Source organism: Gnatocerus cornutus, chromosome 3, assembly GCF_029298725.1.
Source record: "Gnatocerus cornutus isolate USDA-ARS CGAHR chromosome 3, icGnaCorn1.1, whole genome shotgun sequence".
Lineage (NCBI taxonomy): Eukaryota > Metazoa > Arthropoda > Insecta > Coleoptera > Tenebrionidae > Gnatocerus > Gnatocerus cornutus.
The window spans coordinates 13,048,038-13,061,187 of NC_142235.1; the positions used below are offsets into that span (position 1 = coordinate 13,048,038).

General features: G+C 46.3%; 6 protein-coding genes across 6 annotated transcripts; 3 read left to right on the forward strand and 3 right to left on the reverse strand.

The window, feature by feature from the left end:
• The first annotated feature begins 273 nt into the window (after positions 1 to 273).
• LOC148177120 (uncharacterized) lies at positions 274 to 950 on the forward strand. Its single transcript, XM_088032501.1, has 2 exons — positions 274 to 465; positions 514 to 950. Exons 1-2 carry the CDS (start codon positions 369 to 371, stop codon positions 948 to 950), a joined length of 534 nt encoding a protein of 177 aa, XP_087888627.1. The 5' UTR covers positions 274 to 368.
• On the reverse strand, positions 937 to 8,569 carry IntS2 (integrator complex subunit 2). Its single transcript, XM_088032496.1, has 7 exons — positions 8,553 to 8,569; positions 7,416 to 8,324; positions 5,778 to 7,365; positions 5,536 to 5,733; positions 1,590 to 1,757; positions 1,300 to 1,513; positions 937 to 1,241 (listed from the first exon to the last, which is right to left on the reverse strand). The coding sequence occupies exons 2-7, from the start codon at positions 8,321 to 8,323 to the stop codon at positions 952 to 954; spliced, it is 3,366 nt and encodes a 1,121-aa protein (XP_087888622.1). The 5' UTR covers position 8,324; positions 8,553 to 8,569; the 3' UTR covers positions 937 to 951.
• On the reverse strand, positions 1,750 to 5,491 carry LOC148177122 (putative ATP-dependent RNA helicase DHX34). Its single transcript, XM_088032497.1, has one exon. It carries the CDS (start codon positions 5,163 to 5,165, stop codon positions 1,854 to 1,856), a length of 3,312 nt encoding a protein of 1,103 aa, XP_087888623.1. The 5' UTR covers positions 5,166 to 5,491; the 3' UTR covers positions 1,750 to 1,853.
• On the forward strand, positions 8,547 to 10,235 carry Arc42 (Activator-recruited cofactor subunit 42). The gene is made up of 5 exons (XM_088032499.1): positions 8,547 to 8,680; positions 8,728 to 9,113; positions 9,161 to 9,341; positions 9,527 to 10,013; positions 10,053 to 10,235. Exons 1-5 carry the CDS (start codon positions 8,647 to 8,649, stop codon positions 10,177 to 10,179), a joined length of 1,215 nt encoding a protein of 404 aa, XP_087888625.1. The 5' UTR covers positions 8,547 to 8,646; the 3' UTR covers positions 10,180 to 10,235.
• Positions 10,236 to 10,465: 230 nt separating this feature from the next.
• On the forward strand, positions 10,466 to 10,972 carry RpS27 (ribosomal protein S27). Its single transcript, XM_088032504.1, has 2 exons — positions 10,466 to 10,582; positions 10,676 to 10,972. Exon 2 carries the CDS (start codon positions 10,676 to 10,678, stop codon positions 10,928 to 10,930), a length of 255 nt encoding a protein of 84 aa, XP_087888630.1. The 5' UTR covers positions 10,466 to 10,582; the 3' UTR covers positions 10,931 to 10,972.
• Positions 10,973 to 11,488: 516 nt separating this feature from the next.
• Positions 11,489 to 13,068, reverse strand: LOC148177125 (uncharacterized). The gene has a single exon (XM_088032193.1). It carries the CDS (start codon positions 12,909 to 12,911, stop codon positions 11,496 to 11,498), a length of 1,416 nt encoding a protein of 471 aa, XP_087888319.1. The 5' UTR covers positions 12,912 to 13,068; the 3' UTR covers positions 11,489 to 11,495.
• Positions 13,069 to 13,150: the final 82 nt, after the last annotated feature.

Below are 13,150 nucleotides of genomic sequence, written 5' to 3' on the forward strand. Positions count from 1 at the left end.
AATCGAGATACTTAAACGCTCCTGGATGTTGTCCCGTTGCTATGGCTCTGAAGCCCCAAAAGACACTTGTTCCGCTTTTTCTCGATTACATTTAGCGCCCAAATGGGGTCCTGATTGTCGCGACCTGTAATACCGACATCTAACCTCAAATAAATTTTCGAAATTCCGAAATAAACATACTCTAATGATCATAAAGACGAAGATCTATCTAACTTCGAAGTAGCGAAGGTTCCACAATTCACCAAAGCCTCAATTTTTAGTGAAAAACAAGCTGAAATTCAAATCTATCTAAAGTCGCGACCTGTATTACCGACACCTAACCTCAAAACTCCTTCATCTAAGCAAAACTCTCTCAAGCAAACTGTAAAATGTCGTCTGATAGCTCCGAAGACGAAGATTTATCCAAGTTCCGCGAAGCCGCGGACCCCCACTTTATCAAAGACTCCATGTTCACTAAAAAAGAAGGTAAAACACGATCATAACCCCACCTTTGACCTAACCTCAAAATTGCAGACCCCGTTGAGCCCCCATGTGAGAACCTTCCGTCGCTCCGTCGCAGCAAAGACGAAGACGAGCAGTTCAACCTGTTTCGTGTAACCCCAGAATTTCGTACCCACGTCGCAAAGCACCTCTCTAAAACCTTGGATAAAATGTACAAACTGACTGAAACGAAAAACGGATATATGAAGCCAAAGCGGCGGAAAGGGGGCATCAGACTTCTTCGCAACTCTCCCCATTTTATCAAACTTGAATCAAAAACCTCCACAGAACCTCCAGCTCGAGTTAAAACAACAGCCCCCTTGAGCGATGAGGATGAAGACAAGTTCAGAGCAGTCGCTGTGTCCCCTGAAGACATTCTCAGTAAGAGAGAGACTGAAGCCTGGTCCAAACGCAGCAAAGCGCCCGTTTACACCTACATAAAAACAAAAGACGGTCTCGTCCTTAAATAATTTATTCTTGTTTATAAATCTTCGATTTGAACACAGCCTTATCCAGAATGTCACTGAACGTCTGTTGCACCAAATCACAAAGTTCTTTGCTCTCCTGAGCTGACACTTCCAGTCCTTTACCGAGATGAGCGTCGAAATGCGACGCCAGCGACGCTTGGGACTCGCAAATTCGGGCTAGTTGCATCATCAAGTTGACGATGTCATCGACAAGCGGTGGGAATGCCTCGCTGATCCGTACAAGAGCTGGAAGAATCGGCTTGAAGAGTTTGACGCGTTGGCTGCTTGATAAACCTGGAAATTGTGTAACAAGAGTGTAAAATCGGTTTTTTACACGCGAGCGGAAACTTACTTCCGAGGAGAGCGTATAGAAGATTCAAGGCGACGACACACAGATTCAGACTTTTGGGCAGCGCATATTGGATGCAGAGGTGTGAGAGGAGCTGGATGGCGAACGTCTGCTTGTTTAGACTCGGCTGCTGCATCAACTCTTGCAAGAAGTCCAGACAAATGTGCATCGAAGGTACTCCTTTGACGATGACGTCGATCAGCTCGCTGGGGTAACCCTAAACCGCAAAAAAATTGTATACAAACCATAAATAGACAAAAAAAACACTGTTTTTTATTAATTAATAAACCCACCTGAAAGTGGACCAGTTTTGCCAACATAGTATCCGCGATGAAGACCTGATGCAAGTAACTACACACCAACGACCGCACTTCTTGCAGCGCCCATTGCTGCCCCCCGATTCGTCGATCGTCTTCTGTTTCGATGCACGTCTCCAACAACATCTGAACAGCGGCACTTTCCTGGAATTAGTTCATTTTAAAGCATACGTAACACCACCCCCGAATTCGATAAACTCCGCCCCAATTTTATATACACCGCCCCTTAACTTAATAAAACTAAACACTGCTGCACGCCTTCTTGTGCTTTAAAATCTCCACGGGTGTCAACATTAAGTCTTTTCCACACTTTTCGCAATGATACGCCTTTGAGTTTGGTTTAACCACAACCTTAACCTCCTCCTCAACTCTAGAGATGGTCGGTCGACAGAACTCCTCATGTTGGATAATCTTAAAAGGTGATTCTCCTAATTTCGTCTGTTGGCAGTACTGACAGGTGAAAGGCGTGGTCGTGACTCGCTCCTCAATATTACACGCCCACTCCTCTTGCAGGAGACACCCATAGGTGAAGTTCTCGGTTACGTTAACGCCTCCTAGCTCGTGATTGGCGGTTATCTTGAATGAGGCGTCGAAAGGGTTACGTTCGGTGTCGGGAACTCCGCCCCCGTGCTCGGTGTAGATCTCTTTTAAATCGGCAGGGAGAAGTCGCTTCACGTTGTAACTAACTTCAGTGTTCATAAAGTTGACCAAATCGTCGATAAAGTAGAAAATCTCTTTTTTGTTGATCTCTTGAGTGGGGTCGTGGAGTTTTGCTTCGAGTTCCCGCTTCCATTTCGTGCGGAGTTTGAGAGCGCGCATAAGGAGGGCTTTGCCTTGGCCATAGTACGGAACGTCCATGAGGAGGAAGTCATCGACGACGAACTTAGTCAAAGTCCAGTTGCTTCCGACGGACTTCCCGAAGAGGAGTAGAGTTTGCAGCGCCGGCATCCTCATGGTGTTGACCAAGTAGACTTTCTTCGTCTCTAGAATAGTCTGGTACACTAGGATTTGGTGTTTTTTGCTAATCGGGCGCTTACTGAAGTACCCACTTGGAGGTACCTCAATATCGTCATTGTGCAACTCCAACACCTCTGGATTTGTCGCGAAGAAACTCATCGGCCGCAAAAACACGTAGTTCTTGTTCTTAGTGTGGTACAACCGCTCCGAGACTGTCTTACTCGAGTTGAACTCATCTTCGACGGCAATTTGGGGGTACAATCCACTCGTGAGGATCAACTTCAACATCACCAAGTCCTTGTAACTATCAGCGGAAGCTTCGGTGAGCAACTTCTGGAGTCTTCTGAAGTCGTTCGTGATCCGAAACTCCACGTCTCTGAGATCCGCTTTGTCCTCTTCTTCATTCTCCGTGTAGATCTGATACTTGAGCTGCTTCCTTTCTACTTTCTTCTCGTTCTTCAGATTGTAGCGCATCGACTTGAGTTGTTTAAGTTCACCGTGGCGAATCGCACGTTCTCCTGAAGACAACTCAGCTGTGGCCCCCTTAGAGAGAAGGTTAGCTTCATCGAGGATGTCTCGGAACTGTTCCAAGAGCTTCGTCGCCTCGTAGAACCTCTGCTCTTCTAAGCATCTTTTCCGAGCCCAGATTTTGGATGATTCGGTTTTGTGGTGCCGGGATACTGGGACAGAGCTCTGTTTTACCGACAACCACTCCTTGTAGTAGTTTAGGAGCGAGATGGGGTCCCCGTGGTTCGAGTCCATGTTCTTCCTAAGGTCTTGAGCCTCTGAGTTTCGATACGCTGTTTGAGTAAGAGGGCTCTGGATGCTTAATAACGCGGCCAAGGCAAGCACCGCGTTGACGTTCCCGAAGACTGTGGACAACACCAACATCTTCCCGATGCTTAAGTCCACTGGAAGCTGCCCCAGGGCGTCTCCCAATGGGGTGAGGCTCAAACAATCAACTTGGAGTTGTAGAGCTCCTGTGAACTTCAACTTTTCGATCCCTTCTTCGATGCTCTTCTCGCTGGGTTTTTCGAGGAAAGGGAAGTGCTTCAAGTCGGTGAGCCCCAAAGAAATCATGTGGAGGAGGAGGGAGTCTAGAGGCACCAAGTGGATTTCCGCAGGAGTGAAAGGGTCGAAGTTCCTGAGGTCTTCTTCGGAGTAAAGTCTGTAGCAGATCCCTGGACCTGTGCGTCCGGCACGACCTGCCCTCTGCTTGGCACTGTCTTGAGAGATGCTCGTTTCGGAGAGCTTGTTGACTCCTCCGTTGGTATGGTAGGTCATTCTGTTGACTTTTCCGGAGTCGATGACGAAACGAACGCCGTCTATCGTCACCGAGGTCTCCGCAATATTCGTACTGATGATGCACTTCCGGACTCCTTCCGGGGGGTAGTCAAAAACTTTGTCTTGTTCCTCCAGGGAGAGACTGCTGTGGAGCTGGAGTACGATCCAGTTTTTCTTGTACTGACTATACTCAGTCACCGCGTCTGCTAGTGTCGAAATTTCACTATACCCATTGAGGAAGATAAGAAGATCCCCTTTTTGGTGCAGTTGGAACTTCTCATCAATCATCTGAATGATCTGCAGGTAAGGAGTACAATCAAGTTTCTCCCGTTTTCGCTCGTAGGGGTCTTTGATAATCGGTTTGTAGTTGATCTCGATGGGGTACAGGCGCCCTGGGACTTTCACCACCTGGACTTTCTCCTTAGCGAAATAGCTGGTAAAGAGCTCCAAATTGATAGTCGCCGACATGAGTATCAACTTAAAGTCCTGCCGCTTGTAGAGCATGCATTTCATGATACCAACGAGGAAGTCCCCGTGGAGATGTCTCTCATGCACCTCATCCAAGATGATGACGTCGTACGAATTGAGAGTCTCTTCCTCCGATGCCTGTCTTAACAACAGCCCCTCAGTCATGAAGATGATCCTCGTGTCGGCTCTTTTGGTCTTTTCGAACCGGATCTGGTACCCCACTGTGCTCTTATAGTCAGTGAGAGTCTCATGGGCCACTCGTTTAGCCAACGAGACACACGCGATCCTCCTTGGTTGCGTACAAACGATTTTCTCGTGTCCAGCGTCTAGAATATACTGCGGTACTTGCGTACTTTTACCACAACCGGTGTCTCCAGCAATCAACATGACTCGACACTCCTTCAACTTCTCGATAATCTCTTTTTTGTACTGAGCTATCGGGAGTTCTCCCTGAGCCCCCCGAAGTTTCTTCAACTTGGCAAACTTACTCTTCTGCTGGAAGTCTTGGTAGACCCGTACAGCCACGAGGAAACTCCTAAAGTCGTCACGACTGATTCGTACCCGCTCTCCATGGCGATCCATCACTGGCAACTTATCAAAAAGAGTCTCAAAGTCAGTAGAAAAGACCACATTAAGGATTTTGTTGCGGTCGGCATTTTTAGCCCCCTGAATCACCCGGTACTTGTCGTAGAACCTCCAGAAGTCCCGCGGGTTTTTAACATTGGCTTGGTCTTCCAGGAAACGGGCGAGGTCGGGGGCGTAGTCTTCGATCTTACGAGGGGACCGCGAGCGGCGTCGCTTGGAGCGGTGGGGGCTGTCGGAGCGGCGGTGCTTGCGATGCATTCTGCAGCCTGAGTCACTCTAAATCGCCGCAAGAAGTGAAACGAAAACAAAACATTTTGAGGTTAAGTTAAAACTTCAGAGTTGGCAGTGGAGATGGTTACGTGACAGATGTGGCTAAAGTGGCGGCGAATTGTCCAAAATTATCCAAAAATTGAGTTTTTCTACGAAACAGACGCAGGTTATTCAATGGGAGGCTCTTTTAGCGAAGAAAGGACTTCATTTCTATAGATTTTCGTTAATTTTTCGGGTATTTTTGAAAAAAAAACAGTTCACCGGATACGCGATTAACGGATCAGCGGATCTTAACACTGGTCAAACAATCATAACAGGTCATGGGGGCTATTTAATGTGAGAAAACCCTGAAAATTACCTGTGCTGCGATGGTGGCCCTGCACATCTCCTCCCGATCGCTCTCATTCAAAACCTGCCCAGTGTGATCCAGCCTCGGATTGGCCTGTAAATGCTGCATCAGCTGGCTCCGCGACGACGCTAGACTGGCCCGCAGCACCCTCAAAACGACGGCATACAAAGGGGCGCACCGGAAAACCCTCTCATCGCACCTCATTATCTGTAAAATGGTATTACATTCTGGTCCGTAGAGCCGGATCCTACCTGTAACGGATCTTCCGCGACGTCAATCCGCGTCAAGTTTAAGAAATCATCGACCAAGTTCTTGACTGTTAGGACCCACAGCCGGCGCGGTAAAACTGTGTTAAGGCGTAACCACACGTCTTTGTAGAGGTCCTGCAGGTAACGGGGGACTGTATCTGCGAGGATGTTTCGCGCGAATTGGGTGAAGATCTCAGCGAAGGGCCAGATGTCGATGGCTTCTTGTATGAGGAGTTTTTGCATGAGTTTGGCGCATTTTGATGGGTTGGAGTCGATTTCGGTGAAGGCTTCCACGACCATGAGCTCGGTGATATGGATGGGTTTGTATTCGGTTTTGATAGACATGTCGTCGAGCCAATCTTCTACTAATGTGAGGTGCGGGAAATGGGTTGCTAGGAGTTTCAGGAGAGGACCGAAAAGACCAGAGTAGGAGCTTTGGTCCTTTTGCGCGTGGTGAAGGAGATATTTGATTGGTAGCTCCGACATAAACTCAGGACTGTATATCTTTATCTTCCTGTTGAAAGACGCGAGGATGTGGGCGTTGGACAATCGACAGTCTTCATACAGCAATAAGTAGTAGAGAAGCAGCAGCTGAGGAGTTAGACTACTGTTGTCTACCACCACGTCTTGGCTCTCGGAGCTCAGATCAAAGTCCATATTAAAAATCGATTGTTTGTGGTCGAAATACTGCCCAAATATCGAACTCTGGAAAACTCTCCGAATCTCGTTCTCAGTCAGTGGCTTGTTGGTGTCGGTGTTCTTCGACGTTGGCATTATCACACTATTTACATAGACTTCCACCAGCATTGGTAAGACAGGATGAAGAGGACTCACACTCGTGCAGATCTGCTTGTAAATCCAATTCTTTATATTAACATTGTGCTTAGCAAACGCCCTCGACTTCAACAACTGATGGATGCAATGTATGGGTAAGAACCCCATCATATTCGCGCTCAGACAATTAGTGACAGGGACTTTCACCGCATGAGCTGTCACAACTTGCTCCGTGAAGATCTCCTGGGTGAAAACCTGCTTCATTCTCGTCATATTATTATGTCTTATCGGTATTTTCATCCCGAGGGTGGCACACACAAGGTCGCAAATCGCACTCAATTGGTTACTATGAAAATGGATAGCCATCAGCAGCAACATCTCGCCAAAACTCGCAGTGACGCCACTGGCAGACTCGAAGTAGGCTTCTTCCCGCACTAGCCACTGGACCCATTCGATACTGCGGCGTTCGTGCTCTTGGAGCGAGATAAGGGAGGGGCAAGCAATCAACATGCAGAGACCAATAGAAACGAAGCGGACGCCTGAAGGGGTGGGGCTTGGGTGCGAAGTCAGGAGTTTGACGATGAGATTAACTTCTTCCTCTTGGAATTTAATAGCGGCGATGCCACGGAGAGCACAATAAAGGCGAAGTAGGGCGGAAGCTTGTACAACTTGACTGTCGAGGAGCTGCCCTTCAGCCGACGAGTTGATGATGATTTGAAGGCGGCGGAGGAGCTCATCGCGGAGTTGCTGGAGGGCAGTGCTAGAGATCTCGCCTTTCTTTTTCTGACCAGTGCGGATGAAGAGGGCGATCCAGTTCCTGAAACGACCAATGACGGTCAAGAATGAACGAAGGAGGTGGAGTCTTACCTTATCGTTTGGTCGTTTCCAAGGAGGAGCCCTGAGATGAAGGCCACCATGTCCCCGTCTTCGTCCCCGCCCTGGTTGTGTTCCAACGATAAGGTTATCGCCAACGCCGGCATTCTGCACAACTCCACGCATTTGCTGCGTATGCTCAGAGCCTGAGATGGGTTCATTTTACAGAGCAAAGAAATCGTGGAAGCTCGCACTGTGCTCAGGCGGGTCTCTTCTTGTTTTTCCCCGCTTTGGATGAGGTACGTGCAGACTTCCCGGAAACAGTCCGGGAAATTGGCCACAATCCTGCAGATTATAGCAGGACCGTTATGTAAGTGCAGGAGAGTCTCAGTTATGTTCAGAATATTGAGAGTTATCGGGAGTTCAGCTAGAGCTATGCAAATTATATCTGATAATTCCTCTGCGAAAATGTCATTGTCGAATAACTCCGAGGGTTTTATATAAGACGACGTCTCCGAGCTTTCACTGTCTTGTATCTGAGACTGTACATACAATAACTCGCCCAAAAGTATGCTCAGACGCCGCGTCATGTCGCTACGCTCGTACTCCAACGCCATGCTAGTGTTGGATAAGTTACCAATGAGGATAGAATCGTTCTGCAGAGCAACCCCCTTCTGTCTCAACTGTTGCTCCTTTTTAACTTCAGTTTCCAGACGATGGAAATCAATGGAGAGAAGCGCCACGATGGAGTTCACCAGTTCCATTCCAGAAACTATCGTCAGGATGTCTACTTTCATGTTCGTACACTTCTTAGAGGTGTCCAGAGGTGAAATGAGCCCCATTCGCACCAAACAGGGTAAAACCGGGCGGATTTCCTGCTCTGAGCACTCGGAAAGTTGATGCATGTCCACATTTTGAATCGCGCGGAAGACTTTGGGGTCCACACCCTTCTTGAACGACATTCTGGGGGCACAAAATCACATTTATAGACGAATTTACACTGGGGAGAAAGTGAGGTTATGTCTGTTTGTTGACATCTTGAATGGAATCTGTGTTACCGACTCGGGGTAAATGATCATAAAAAAATCTTTCTAATATGGAAATGAAAGGAAAATTTCCAAAACGCGTAAATTTAAGAAAAGAAGGGCTGTAGGGGGTGATTTTATGGGGAATTAATTTAATTGGGGTCACCTTTTCCGAGCTGTCACCTGTCACTTTGACAGCTAACCTTGAATCTGCCAATAAACAAACTTTAATTTAAATTGACCAAAGTTCATCGTCCACCATGGCTCTGTTCACCAGGTTCCTGCCCAAAAATAGTAAAACCTCTCACTTTTTGTCCAGCTAGCATAAGATTTTTTTGTAGCTCGCCGTGTGGGCGCCAGGGGCATAGCCTCGCTGTCTGCCCTCTCAGAAACCCACCAAATGCTCCAGAAAACCTGCCGAGACTTTGCTGAAAACGAGCTCAAACCTATCGCTGCCAAAATCGACAAAGAGCACCTGTACCCCAAAGACCAAATAAAAAAAATGGGGGAGCTTGGCCTCATGGCCGTTTCAGTCCCCGAAAAGTACGGGGGCACAGGTTTAGATTACCTCGCATACGCAATTGCGATGGAGGAGATTTCCAGAGGGTGTGCCAGCACTGGTGTTATTATGTCCGTTAATAATTCGTTGTATTTAGGTCCGGTGCTGCAATTTGGGAGTGAGGCTCAAAAAGAAGAGTTTATTACCCCTTTTACGACAGGGGTCAAGGTTTGGCTGGTTGAATTTAGGGATTTTGGTTACGATGAGTGTTGTAGGTTGGCTGCTTTGCTTTGAGCGAGCCTGGGAATGGTTCAGACGCCGGCGCCGCCTCCACGACGGCAAAGGACGATGGGGCGCATTGGGTGCTAAATGGGACCAAAGCCTGGATCACAAACGGGTACGAGAGCGAGGCGGCTGTGGTGTTAGCCACCACCGACAAAAGTATGAAGCACAAAGGTAAACATTCGGCGACAGGCTATATGGTTTGCTACCTATGCTGGCTATGTTAGGTATGCTGACTATGCTAGCTATGCTGGCTATGCTGGCTATGTTAGGTATGCTGACTATGCTAGCTATGCTGGCTATGCTAGCTATGCAAGCTATGTTAGCTATGCTATAGTATACTATGCTATGCTACGCAGGTATCTCGGCTGTGATTGTCCCTAAGCCCACCAAAGGCCTGGAGCTCGGCAAAAAAGAAGACAAACTAGGAATACGCGGCTCCTCCACATGCTCCCTCATTTTCGAAGACTGCAAAGTACCCAAAACCAACCTCCTAGGCGAACCAGGTTTAGGGTTCAAAATCGCCATGATGACTCTCGACGCTGGACGAATCGGAATCGCCTCCCAAGCTCTAGGCATCGCTCAGGCTTCTCTAGAGGTGGCGGGTGAATACGCCTCCAAAAGACTCGCTTTCGGAAAACCGCTCCTCAAACTCCAAACCATCCAAAATAAATTGGCGGAAATGGCGCTTCAACTGGAGGCGGCGAGACTGTTGACGTGGCGGGCGGCGTGGCTCAAAGACAACAAAAAAAATTACACCAAAGAGGCTGCAATGGCGAAGTTGGCTGCGAGCGAAGCAGCGACTTTTTTGAGCCACCAGTGTATACAGATTTTGGGGGGAATGGGGTGAGTTGGCGGAAAGAACGGGGGCGAGTGTTTTTGTAGATATGTTTCAGATATGCCGGCGGAGCGCCACTATAGAGATGCGAGGATCACCGAGATTTACGAGGGGACTAGTGAAATACAGAAGCTTGTGATTGCGGGGAATTTGATTAAAGAATTGGGGCTTTGAGGGGAGACGCCCCCGCTTTTTATATCTACTATAAATAAATATTTCTATATTTTAAAGTTTGATTGCACAAGTGTAGTGGAATTTGAAATGATTAAAACGACACGGACGCCATCTATGCTCGTTGGTTTTTGCTGGTAGCAAATCAAAGCTAAAAAACCGACGTAATGAGTGAAAACAAATGAAAAATGATGAGTCAATTTACTATCAAGTGGGATTTCGGGGTAGAAAACCCGATTTTGTGAAATTTTAGTTTGGTTACTTTCGCGTTTTAAGGTTGTCGCCGCCATGTTCAGGCAATCGTGGTTGTCACCTGTCACTTTCCTTTACATGGTTGATCACCGAAAGCACCACGTGCGTGTTCAACTAAAATCAAAGTTTCCTAGTGCAAAAACGTGTTAACAAAGTAAGTAATGAGTGAAAATTGATTAATGAACGTCCCTGCATCGTTTGCGCTTGTTTTTTCGCCGTTTTTTGCTCACTTTCTGTATGTTTACAGATGCCGTTGGCGGTCGACTTATTGCACCCTTCTGCTGAGAAGCAGAAGCGGTCCCATAAACTGAAGAGGTTGGTTCAGCACCCCAACAGTTACTTCATGGATGTGAAATGTCCCGGTTGTTATGCGATTTCAACAATTTTCTCCCATGCCCAATCAGCTGTACCCTGCAAAGGATGTTCGACTATACTCTGCACATCGACTGGAGGCAAAGCTCGATTGACGGAGGGGTGCAGCTTCAGAAGGAAGCAACATTAAATTAGTGTAATCTTTTCTAATAAATTTTATTGGGAACTTTAAGGTTTTCATTTATTAGACGACCCAGAACGCAGTTTCAGGACTCAAGAGTGAATTTGCTCTAATTGGGTAATATTGTACAACATGAGCCAAAATTGCACAACATTGTAACAATTGAAAATCAATTCTCACAAACTTGCAATTGCTTCAACAAGCTGAAACTTGATTCTGTTGAAGTCAAAACGACAAAAAAACGGATTTCTGTCATGAAAACACGAAAAAACTAAAAAGTAGACCAGGAAATGGACTAAATAAATAAATAAACAAGTTTGAACAAGTCCATGCCTGCCTGCTTTTGACAGTTACAAATGCCGGCAGGTTGGTAAAACAGATCGCTGTAAATCATAGAATATAGCGGTTTAGTTTCCGTTATATTTAAACATTATTTATTGGGGAATATTAAGCCAACAGCTGTGGTTTTAAAAAATATCCCCTTTACATCACATTTTTCAACACTTTGGCGCGAAATTCAAATTTCAGAATTACTTCCGTTGGTCACACTGTCTACAAACAAAAACACCCCTTTCTACTCGCTTTTATTGGTACTAAAGTGACACGTGACATTCCCTACATTGTATTTCGTAACATACTTAATTTTCTCAGAGTTGGTATCCTTGCAACTCCAAAATTCCTGATCCAGCTGAAGTGCCAAATCTTCGCAATGACTAATCAGGTACTTCACATACTCCCACTCTATAACAGTGTTACCAACCACCACAGTTGTAATCCTCAATTCCGATAAAACCGGGGATTTTATTTCCTTCAAGTTGTTCCCTGAAATATCCAAGTGATCTAAATTACTCAGCCCTTCAAAAGCACCCCCTTCTATTGCATCAATTCTGTTGTTCGCCAAGTATAGTTTTCGTAGCCTCGGTGAACCCCCGAAAATTTCTTCTTTCAAAATCACAATCTCGTTGTGTCTCAAATCGAGAACTTCCAACTCCGGGAATCCCCGAAGTGCTTCAATCTTTGTAATTTTATTAAACGAGAGGTCGAGTTCGCGTAGCTTAGTGTCTCGTCGTGGCATTTCGAAAATGGTAATTAGATTGTGACTGAGTCGGAGTTCAATGACGTTCTCTGGGACTTGAAATGATGGAAGTCGGTTGTGGTCGAGTAAGACGCGGTCACAGTCTAAATCCTCCCAGTTGGAGACAGAGGTGAGGTGGTTCCGTTCAAGTTGGAGGAGACGCTGTGGAGATAATTTGGCAAAGTTAAATTCCCCTAGTTGGCTTTTTGAAAAATCAGCCATGTTGAGGGACCGTGTAAAATTGATATCTAGAGATTTTAGAGACGTTGAGGTGGCGACGATGGCTTTCAAACTTGAAAAATTCGATGGGGAAAATTCCACGAGAGGGTTTTCTGAGATTGTTAGTTCTTCTAATGATTTCAGTTCGTTGAATACGTTGGCTTGGAGAGTTACCAACTGATTTCTGTCCAAATACAGTACTGCCAACTTTTCAAGTCCTGTGAAGCTTTTATCTTGAATCCTTGCGATTCTGTTGTTGGTGAGGAGTAACACTTCTAAAGTTTTCAAATTGGAGAAAACTTCAGCGGGAATCACCGAGATTTTGTTGTCACTAAGAACCAATTGCCGCAATGCTACCAACCCGGTAAAAGCCCCAGATTCTACCTCCTCCACTCCAACACCCGCCACCTCCAAAGAACTTATATTCGTAAACTTCGACAACGAAGAATTCGATCGCAACTTCGGAATAAGAGATCTTTCTATCTTCAGTTCTTGCTTGAAGGGCTGAACTTCATAATTGTACTCCAGCTCCACGTCCGCGCTTATGTTGCTGCAGACGATCTTCTCCAGACGTGGGGCGCCTCTGGATCTCGACGGATTGAAGATATTTTGGAAGGTGAAGACATTTTGAAGACACTTCGAAGAGCAAAGTGTGAGGGCCAAGGACAGAAACAACGCGAAAAGTGCACTTTTCATGACAAAACGTGTTGGTCAAGTCGGCAGGTGCAAAACAACTAAATTGTTTCTTCATTTGTTTTGGGTTAACGGCCGTGGTATGATGAAGGTCAAGACTGGTTTGAAGATCAAGGTGGCTGGTTAAAAATCTAGAGCTCTAGATCACTTAAAAAGTGAAAATTTCGGATTTCGGGTATGGAAGTGTTACCAACATTAAAATGAAACGAAAAAGATGTTCCTGTTTCTGGGATTCAAAACTG